Source organism: Haplochromis burtoni, unplaced genomic scaffold (assembly GCF_018398535.1).
Source record: "Haplochromis burtoni strain Fernald_Lab_line unplaced genomic scaffold, NCSU_Asbu1 Contig_1602, whole genome shotgun sequence".
NCBI lineage: Eukaryota > Metazoa > Chordata > Actinopteri > Cichliformes > Cichlidae > Haplochromis > Haplochromis burtoni.
Window position 1 is genome coordinate 21494 of NW_024583963.1, and position 11476 is coordinate 32969.

General features: G+C 41.5%; 1 protein-coding gene across 1 annotated transcript; it reads left to right on the forward strand.

The window, feature by feature from the left end:
• Positions 1–335: 335 nt before the first annotated feature.
• On the forward strand, positions 336–11471 carry LOC102303352 (high affinity immunoglobulin gamma Fc receptor I; the record flags this gene model as incomplete). The annotated part of the gene is made up of 5 exons (XM_042217109.1): positions 336–744; positions 1178–1210; positions 9664–9930; positions 10460–10720; positions 11275–11471. Coding segments are annotated over exons 1-5 (807 nt in total), but the record flags the coding sequence as incomplete, so codon positions are not given.
• Positions 11472–11476: the final 5 nt, after the last annotated feature.

Here is an 11476-nt window from a genome sequence, read left to right on the forward strand (position 1 = left end):
CGCCTTCCAATTAGGAATTAGTGTTGCGTCACCACCGGTGTTTAAATTTGGAAGAGGCCAAAGAGTAAAACACACTACCTGCCTTTATCTCATCATTTACCTGATTTTTTCCCTTTTTTTAGGTTAGGAAGTTTTAAAAATCGCACATGTTCCATACGAGTGATGTAAAGCTAAAACCCGAATTTGTTTATTTTGCACTTTGAAATGTAACATGTTGCTGCTTAGAGCTAACTTATCTCACCAAACAAGCCTGAGCTGCCTGTAACAGCTGTGTGTATGTGTTTTCCAAACTTAAAGCTCCTTTTTGTAACAATTATACAACACATGTCCTGCACTTTTGATTATACAGAGAATGTTTTGTGTGCCTCTGCAGTGATCGTCTGTAGCTAAAGACATACTAATGCTTTAGCTCTACCATGCTTATGTGGAGTTTTCCTTAACAGAGGTAAGGCCTTAGTGTGTCACACACACACACACACACACACACACAGTATGTTGCATCTAGTTTAGCTTAAATGTTTGCAGTGGACAGGAAATGTGAACATGTCAGATGACTGCTGCGGTCAAAGCTGCAGGAGCTGTTTGAGGTTGGTGTAATGAGGAAGAAGGCACAGAGAGATGATGGAGGGAGGAGCTGAATAAAAACTCTGGTCTTATCTACATTGAGTGCAGCTTCTCTTTGTTCTGCATTTATAATGGACGTGAGGATGGGGCACTCTTTGCTCTGTTTGCTGGGCTTATTCTGTGAGTACAATAACATCTTTACTGTTTGAATGGCAGTGGTGAAGGAAAATGTTTCTTACTGGTGACAATTACAGTGTATCTACTTTAACCTGTTTAACCGGCAGCTTCAACACGGCATACAACCGTCTATGTTTAACCTGTTAGATATGCTGCTGCTGTTTGCAAACATTACATTTACTGTTCACAATTTATTAATATTGTTTTTATGTTGATTGCACTGAAAAATGATATTCTTTCATATTTTACAAACTTAATTTTAACAGTGTGTTTTTCATGTTTCCAGACTGTTTGACAGCTAATAGAAACACAGAAATTTGGTGATGAGCAATAACTGTGCCATCTGAAAACTTACCTTTAAAAAGCCTCAGTTTATTTATTTATTACGATTTTGTCAGTTGTATAATGTCTGGTGATGTTTCATTCATTACTTTAGTGCTCAGTACAGTCAACCATGGAAACACTGAAGGTGAGAAATTGTTTTCTCTTCCATTTATATCATATGTGTTGATCTTAACTTATATTTAGCTCCTCCTGTTTTGCTCGTCTGTGTTATATTTTGTATCATAAACCAAACATTTCACTGAGATTATTGGTTAAAATGTTAATATAACCATGTTAAGTGTGTGAGCACTCAAACACACACCCACGATACAAACTGTATATTTACTGAAGAGCTGTGGCTTCATACATGTGGATTTTCTTTTCATGTTTTTCTGATCTGAAAATATCAACAGTGTGTGTAGTTGTTAAGGGGCCCAGAGGCCAGTATGTGGATCCAAACAGATTCAGTCACAGGAAGCAATGCTAAGGTTTCTCTCACAAATTTCTTGTGAAACAAGAACAAATAATGACACAGGGGAAAATGCTTAAGGAGGGATAAGGGGACCTTTTGGAATTATAAAATTATCAGAAGCTACACACAGAGGACACCTTCAAGGAAAACCAACATGAAATAAGGTAACCAAAGGCTGCTCTGAGCTCAGCATAGAGTTTGTTACCTTCATACTCCCTCATTTAGTGTTTTAATTAAAAGCTGTCAAAGCAAAGCCTCTGTAGATGTTAAGTGTGTTGAATTGTGTGGCTGCATTTTACAACAAATTTGCATCAAAACATGTGATGTGAAGTACTCTGCTGTCTTAAAATATGAGTGGTTCAGAGAAACCTCATCTGCAGTGAAGTCCACAGAAGCTGCTGGATCAGACAAAGTGATCAGGATCTCTAAAGAATGCAAATACCAATGCACTCATAGCACAAAGTGATCCAGTCATCATTCAGGAAACTGGTGACTTTAAAAATGTCATATGAAATAAAACAACATGGATTCTCCAAAGCTTTGAGATCAGAGAGGGATAATATTATGATATAAAAATATTTCACAAAGTGATTTAATAAAACTGTCATAAAGTTATAACAAACATTATTGAGGTTATCATATTTAATGATAATGTTATTATTTTGTTAATAATAATATAAGTCAGAAATTAAATGTATGGCTCAGTCATTCATAAATGTGTTTTGTGATTTGGCCCCTGATGCTCCAGTTATTGTTATCAGTTTTTGGACAGAGTGATAGGCTCATTTCACAAGCCATCTCGACCAATGGCTGTAGACTGTCACAGAAACCTTTCTTGAATTATTCTGAAGATACTCTGAAGAGTCAGCTCAGTGAGGCCCGTGATTTTCACGTAATTATTACTGAGGATCAGTGACGAGGGCGAAACACAGCGAGGGGTTTGAAGAAATTCATGTTCTGGGACCTTAAAACAGCAGCCGACAAATAATGAGACAGTTATAACAATAATAATAGTTTAATAATTAATGACTGAAACAAAACGGTTTTTTATGTTACGTATGGACTTCAGATGCAAGCAGCACATTTTCTGTACATCTGCAGTCACTGACTGGGCGATCAAACCTCTGTACTGGTTGTTTGTGTCTCTGTAGACATGTGACCTAGAAGCGTGGCTACAATCATCGACATCATCATTCATAAAACTTATAGAACTTCTTTCTATGCTTATTTAACATTCTCACACACTAATGGGATTAGAATCAAATAGTTATGTCTATGACTTCTGTTCCCTGAAGGAGAGGAATGAGGTACATCACATACTGTAAGTATGGGATATCACGCCCTTGCGTGTTCTGGCTGAAGAAACCTTTATTCACGTCTTTAAGGCAGATGACGTGTGATGACACGCGCACGGCCCCGCCTGCACATATAGCCGCTGTCATCACAGTCACCCCTCAGTTCGATAACCGCTCTTCACCGAGCCAATCTGCTCAGTGGGGACACCTTGTGTTGTACCTCGTTCCTCTCCTTCAGGGAACAGAAGTTATAGACATAACTATTCGTTCCCTTTCAGTCGAGTCATTCGGTACAACACATAAGTATGGGACATATATACATGCCTCGCAGAGCCAACGAACCGGAATTGGACCACCACATCCTTAGTGAGCTGTAGACCCAGCAGAAAGGACAGTATAAGCCACCGAAGGGGCTGTAACGTCCAACCGATAAAACCGGACAACAGCGTGCGGTTGACGCCCAACTAGCTGCCGCACAAATATCGGCTACAGGCACCCCTTTAAAAAGAGCCCATGAGGTTGCCATCCCCCTGGTGGAATGAGCTGTTCCCCCTGGGGCAAAGCAAGACCTTTGGTGCCGTATGCCAGTGAGATAGCTGCTATAATCCAGTGGGACAGTCTCTGTTTAGACAGAGTTCTACCTCTATTTGGATTAGTGAAGCAGACAAACAGCTGGTCAGATAAACACACATTCTGAGTGTGCTCAATGTAGGCGTGTAGCACACGCACTGGACAAAGAGAATGCATCCTCCTCTGCTCCTCAGATGCAAAAGGAGGGGAGCAAAAGCTCCGAAATTCAAACTTCATTGAGCTATAAGATGCAGGCAAGATCTTGGGAAAATACGCAGCATTTGGACGCAATACGACCTTGTGGCCATCAGGAGAGCAGAAGGGATGCACAGACAGCGCATGAAGATCACCCATACGCTTAATGCAGTAATGCAGTTTTATATGAAAGAAATTTCATATCCACAGACTCAATGGGTTCAAACGGGGAGCTACAAAGGGCCTCCAGCACCAAAGACAAGTCCCAAGCAGGGACACTGGACTTAAGCACGGGTCTCAGCTGGCGAACCCCTTTCAGAAAACTTATGGCAAGGGGATGTGCACCTGGTGTCACCCCGTCAAAGCCAATATGAAAAGCACATATAGCTGCTAAATAAACCTAATTTAACACTTGGTGTTAAGAGTTTATATATTAACTCTCAAAGAGTATTTTAGTTTAACTACGTAAGAGTTATCTTCTAATTCATTCTAAAAAGCGGGAATTTTACTGTTCTGAACTTCTAGAAATTTCTTTTGGAAATAAACATTTACTAAAAAGATGCAATGGTTTTTGAAAAACATTTATTCTGAACTGTGCACCACAATTTCAAAACATTTTCTGAAAGATGTAACAGTATACATGTTCTCACTTTCATTAGAATTTTGTTTATCAAAAGGTCTGACATGGTAAATGCAAATAACAGCATTCTCACACTTATTTCTTCAATACAATATGCATGTCCTTCATTCATCCCTTTGTGGAACTTCAACGCACTTCTGCTCTCCCCCATATTCCATCTTCACAAGCATATCCTGTGCGGAGATTGAATAAAAATTAGTTGACACTAATTAATGGCACAAATAATCCAGTAAACAATTGCAGCACAGTAAAAAAAAAAAAGGAATCCTCTTTGAGCCATTACTTGTGTAAAGTATTTTCCCAAAAGACAAGGACACAGGCAACAGGTAATACTGAACTAAATGTAAAACCTCAACCTTTTTCATTTTTACCTAAACCGTGTGCACAAAACTCTGGAGGGATCTATGCTAACGTAGAATCCAGTCAGGACGTCTGCTACTGCTGTTTGCTCTTTTTTTTTATGGGCGATCGTTTTCAGGCTTCAAGTAGCACCATTATACCAACATTTCACATTCTAGACATTGTTTTAGGTGTATTTGACCAAAGGTTTGACTGAAAATTCACATGCAAGCTTTTTTCAAGGCTGTGGTATTTGCCCGCAAACAATACCTTTCAGCTAGCTAAAACAGAATATTATGCTATCAGCGAGCAACATGGCTAATGCCTTTCACACAGCTTTGTCTCAACTCCAAAGAGCCACAGAAGTAAAAGCTAATAAAATAATTGAAACAATCTTTGAAAAAATGACTTACCAAGCATGGCAAACAACTCAAATATGTAGAGCAAAATGTTCTGAAACGGCTTCACTTCAGCTTCGATTGGAGCCGTGCTGGGGGCGGAGTCTGTGAATTTACTCTGTTGGTGTCATAGCCCCTGTAGGAGTTCAGAGTTAAGAGGTCAAGAGTTAATGTTTCCATTGTAACACCTCCAGATTTGACAGTAGAAACACTCATTTTTAACACTCGATTTTAACTACTATCATTTTACACCTCAGAGTTACATTAAAAGAATGTGACTCTACTTAGAGTAAAATTAACTCTACTTTTGCAAGAAGACTATTAACACCAAAACATTTAACACTTTTGAATTTGCTGTGTATAAGCCTCTAGTAGATGAGGCCCTAGCGCTCTGAATTGTCGCTATCACACTAGGTGGCAAACCCTTAGCAATCAAGTTTAACCTCTCAGCAGGTAAGCATGAAGGTGCCACAGATCTGGGCGCAGATGAACCACTTCTCCTCCTGCCTGAGAGAGGAGGTCCCTGCAGAGAGGAAGCTGCCAAGGACTCGCTGCTAGCAGGCTGATTATCTCTGCATACCACGACGTTGTGGGCCACCAAGGGGCCACTAGAATCAGAGAGAGGAAATGCCGACACACTCTAGAACTGGAGATATCATTTCCACTGGGGGAAATGCATACAGGAGCACATCTGGCCATTGGTGCGCTAGCGCTTCCAAGCCCAATGATGCATCGTGGTCGATTATGGAGAAGAACAGGGAGCAGTGAGTATTTACCCTGGAAGAAAAAAGATCTATTTGCACCTTGCCAAATAGATCCCAACTCTCAGCCACTATTAAATGGTGTAGCTCAGGTGGCAGAGCAGGTCAGCCACTAATCAGAAGGTTGGTGGTTTGATCCCAGGCTGGCTCCTGGCTGCATGCCAAATATCCTTGGGCATGATATTAACCCCATGTTTGCCTACTGGTGGTGGTCAGAGGGCCCGGTGGCGCCTGTGTCCAGCAGTCTCGCCTCTGTCAGTGCCATTGTCCCATGATGCTGTTAGCTCGAAGACAAAGTCTGGGAACATGGGAAGGCAGTTTTTGGCCGTTGCGGGCTCCGGTGGGAGGAAAAAAGCCGCAAACCGCAATGGCTTCTTAGCTGGCGGAGGAGAGGGCCAGTCCACCTGAAACTTCTCAGCAGCACGGCGAAACAGGGAGAAAAGAGAGGTATCATCGTGGCCGACTGGCGCAGCAGCGGCGACACATTGGGCCGACAATGAGCTCTCCTGCTCATCCTCCAGCAAACCATGGATGTCCAGGCCGATGTCCAGCACGGCATCATCTTCCTGGGGAGCGCTGGCGGGCTTCAACCCAAGCTGAAGCCCGTCAGCGCTCCTGCATGGTTCCGGCTCGTCATCAGCTAACCCGTCAACATATTCCATGTGGTCAGCCCAGGTAATTGCAGGGACATCAACCGGATAATCCTCGTCTTCAGACCTGGACAAAGCTGGGGCTCTGGACTCGGAAAGCTGAGGGTCATGCCATGCGACAGCCGAGCACCCCAGCACTTTTTCCACAAATGTCACCTGTCTTTCCAGGGTCAAGTGTCGGAGCTGGCGACAAAACGCACAGTCTTTGGGCTCTGTCAGCGCTCTCCTAGCGTGGATGATCCCCAGGCAGTCAGGGCAGGCATCGTGCTGGTCGCTGTCGTGCAAAGAAACCACATCCCTGAGGACAGGGGCGAACAGAAGATTTCTGCTTTGATTGCTTCGGTTTGGAGTCCATTCCAAAACGCAAAGCAAAACGCTTTCGTGTGTTGGTGGATTATTTGTTTCTTAATGTGTGTATGCAAATTCACCTGTGCAGGGGCTCGGCTGTGATTGGTGGACCTAAGGAACGGCCTGATGTAACTGGTTCCTGCAGTGGACGTGAACTATAAAAGGGCGACTGAAGAGCTGTGGTGTGGGGGGTGTGGCAGACTTCCCGTGCACTTGCCTCAGGTCCAGACAGAGCAGCCGTAGCAATAGCTATTTGGTTAAAAGGTCGGGCATGTGTGTGAAGTTATGACCCAGCTTGAAATGACCGTAACAAGAGCGGGAAAACTGCACAGGAAAACTTGAAATTAGCACTCCGCGGGCAGCCTACACACCAACTGCGCGATGGAGGCTAACACCAACAGGGGCAGTTAAGCTAAGTTCAAGTCGGCAGACAACGGAGCTAACTAGCAGCAGCTAGCTAGCTAGCCTAACTCAGCAGAAGTGTTCTCAGAAAGGTGAAGAACGTAAGAACTGAGGGATGACTGTGATGACAGTAGTTGTATGTGCAGGCGGGGCCATGCCCGTGTCATCACATCTTTAAGTCATCTGCCTTAAAGGCGTGAATAAAGGTTTCTTCAGCCAGGACACGCGAGGGCATGATATCCCATACTTATGTGTTATACTGAGTGAATCGACCTAAAGGGAACAAGGATATTTGGCATGTGTTACCGGCACCAGACCTAGGGAAATCTGGACCGGCAGCAAGCGGCACACAGGCTAGAGAGCATTGCGTTGCCAAGTATGAACAAACTGTGGATTAGTAGAGAGGACACCGAAGTAAGCGTCTTGCTCATTTATTTCTGCAACATATACAAAATACAAATCACACCAGACCATGCATTCTTCCCATAAAACAGATTTCATCAACAAAAATAAAGTTACAAAAAGCATTCTCTCAAAATCAAAATAAATACAAACTAATTAAAAATAACTTTACATACTCACAACTTAAACAAAACACTCACGTCTAAAGCATAACAACATACCAAAATAACCCATCTCACCTGCACACAACCTTTCCCCACATTCGCGCCATATACGCTATTACTTTTGAACATGGCGTCCCCCGAACGCAACACAATATGGCGGCACACGACTGCAAATGTTGTTTCACCAACGAAAAGCTTTCCCCTTAACACATGTACTCAGTACTGCTTGGCTAATACTAAAACAAACACTACAACACATTTTCTGAAGTCGCAGAATGCCACTGTCATAGCATATACTTATAGTGCTACGTAGCATTATAGCATTATGCCGATGATACACTAATACTCATTACAACAAAATACCACAAAACAACATCATCACAATCATCCCAAAATATGGCCAAATAGTTGTTACTCAACTTACATGACATTTAGAACCAGTTCAGTAACATAAAAGTTTGTTTGTCAGTACCTGTGGATTAATAGCGGGCACAGAAGTTAGCGTCTTGGTCAGGCCGGAACTCATTTATTTCTGAGCTGCACATGCGCAGAGCTTATTGCTAGAGTCTCTCTGGTAGTTCCACCACAGTGCAAGAGCACCATCTAGAATAGAATAGAATAGAATTAGAATTCAACTTTATTGTCATTGCACATGCACAGGTACAGGGCAACGAAATGCAGTTTGCATCCATCCAGAAGTGCTTTAGTGATATAGATATATTACAATATATATTAGCAATAGTATAGATATCTACTGGCATAATGAAATATAACTTCACATAACAATGTGTTGCGAAATCAGTTTTACCCCGGTTCTTTTTATTCCTCGAGCATCCAGAGATGGCACCTGACTCAGTAGTCATTTTCACAAAACTTTATTCATCTTTACTCATCTTCATTTACTCATCTTTTACTCATCTTCATGTAAGCATGCACTTCTAGAAGGGAAGACGAGGCCGGTGTCCCTCTGCAAAAATCTTCACCCTTTTGTCTGTGAAACACAGTTTTATAGACGGGACCCCATCATAAAACCCCCACGGTGTGCTGCAAACTCTGTCTGTGTCTATGCGCACGAGCACATGAATGTCTACATGTGCGCGTTCCCTCGTGTCTATGTGAGTGCTCGTGTGTATGTGTGTGCACATGAGTGAGTGTGCGTGTGGATGTGTGTGCATGACAGTTAAAACACTGTGGGTGTAGGTAACTCCCTAGAGGTCATAAAACCCCTCTTCCTTCCAAACCACAGTTATAAATGTTGAGACCCCCACCCCAAAACATCCTCTGGGGAATTTCCACTCAGTGGGGGAGAGGTCTCCTACAATCTACTCCTAAGTTCACAACACAGTGAGGCCTTTATTATATTAAGGGCAGTGTCTATGTCTCTACAATAGTTCCACATTCTATGATAACACATTTCTAAACTCTAAAATAAGCTAAACATTCTACAAATGTCAAAATAAGTCACAACAATAAACAAAAAATAAGGGGGTATTTGGTTTTCTTACAAAAATAAACATGTAGCCTTTTCAAACCTGCTACACATGTATACTGAAGCAGCCAGGGATTGAACTACCAACCTTCCAGTTAGTAGGTAGAGCCACAGCCACCCAAACCTTACTAGGAGAGTATTGACTTGAATGGAGTGTACTAACCCTGTGAATGACAGCGTTAACCATGACACTATGAAGCCACTATATGCAGATTACAGATCAAACATAATATCTAGGCAAAATAAATATTACAACACATTACTAAAAACAGACCCTTAAAGTTTAAACACAAGTTGTTTATGTGATATTGTGATGTCTATATATGTGTGATGATCATATTCAATCTGACAAGCAGTTTATATCCTTGAATCAGCTGTTTTTTTCCTTCTTTTCAGTCTCTCTACTCTCATTGTATTAATAGCAGAATTGTAGGCTGTTATTTGTCTCTAACTGGATATTTTTCTGTGAACAGTTCCCAGTAAGCCCACTGTGACCCTGCAGCCATCCTGGACTCAGATATACAGCGGTGAGACAGTCACTGTCAGATGTGAGATTCAGGGAGGTGAAGGAGCTCAGTGGACGTATGAATGGAGAGCAGCCAAGTTAAACACACCTCCAACATCCAATGAATACAGAATCATCAGAGCTACTGAGTCTGACAGTGGAGGATACAGCTGCCGGGGCAGAAGGGACTATTTCTTCTCAGAGTGGAGTGATATCATCACACTGACTGTATCATGTAAGTTGGAGAAGCTTAAAATGAAGTCATTTGTTGAAAATTATTATAGTGTTATTAGTAAAAAAATTGTAGTATTATTTGTTACAAAATTGTGTATTATTTGTATTATGCCGTAGTTAATTCAATATTTAATATTTGTGTACTGTATTTAGTAATCAATCCATAACGTTTTCAGGTTTTGGTTAAAAAGTGTGGACACATGAGCAACATGTGCTACATGGGTTTTTGTGAAATAATGAAAAGATTGTTATCCACATCTAATTATTCAGGTGTCACTGAAATCACACTTGTTTAGCTTAATGTGCATCGACTCATATATCAACTAAAATAAATAAATCTTATTCATTTATGTGTATATTTACATTCATTAGTGCCAGCTTTTTACAGTTTTGTCAGTTCAGAAATGTTTCCACAGTCGTCTTGGCTCATTATATGGTTTAACAATTTACAAGAGAAAATATCAATTTATTTATATTAATCTCACTCAGTCTCATTTACTTTTATGTTATTTTTCTAAACTGAACTGCAGCTAAACCAAAGCCCACACTGAGCGCTGACAACACAACTCTTCCAGTAGGGGGCAGTGTGACCCTAACCTGCTCTGTGAACCCATCATCATCATCATCTGGATGGATATACTTCTGGTACAGAGATAATATCCTACTGAATTTCTCCTCGTTTGATGGACAACTCAGTGTCTCACAGGAAGGACTCTACAGTTGCAAAGCAAAAAGAGGAAACCCAGCTTACTACACAGAGGCAAGCCAAGAAGTTCAAATTAACAAAACCAGTGAGTTTGGATTCAGCAATCATAAATAATTTCATGATCTGTATTCATATGATTGCAAAACTCAAAATAGTGATGGTTACTTTAAATAGTTTTTTATTTAAATGTTTGAATGAATAGGGCCAGCCAGTGCTGTTGTAACAGTGCAACCCGACTGGCCCACATTATACAGTGGAGAAATGATCACTCTCAGCTGTGAGATCCAAGGAGGAGACACTGAGTGGGAGTATGAATGGAGAACTACAAGCTCACATAAACCATCAAACCAAAGTGAACTCAGAGTAGATTCTGCTTCTCCATCTAACAATGGTCACTACAAGTGTAGAGGCAGAAGCAAAATTGCACAAGATCATTTAACAGAGTGGAGTGTTCCTTTAAATTTGATAGTATCGCACAGTAAGTAAAATCATAATCCATTCACCCAGTCATTTTTGATTAATTATGTGATGAGATAATAGTTCAAATTTATGGCGCTAACATGCTAAAAATGTAGCGTACAGGCATTGTATTTATGGATTGGCATGTATTTGATCATCACTCCAAGAATTTCCTAACAGATAAACCCCGTCCTGTCCTCACTGTGTCTCCATCATGGCTGAGTCCTGGAGCCTCAGTAACTCTGAACTGTGAGGTTGAACATCCGTCTGCAGGATGGAGCTTCTACTGGTATAAAGCTGTTCCTGATCTATCAGAGAAATCCTCCAGTTATGAGCTGCTACCTGATGGCAGTGGGACTGCACAGGACTCCTACATCATTCA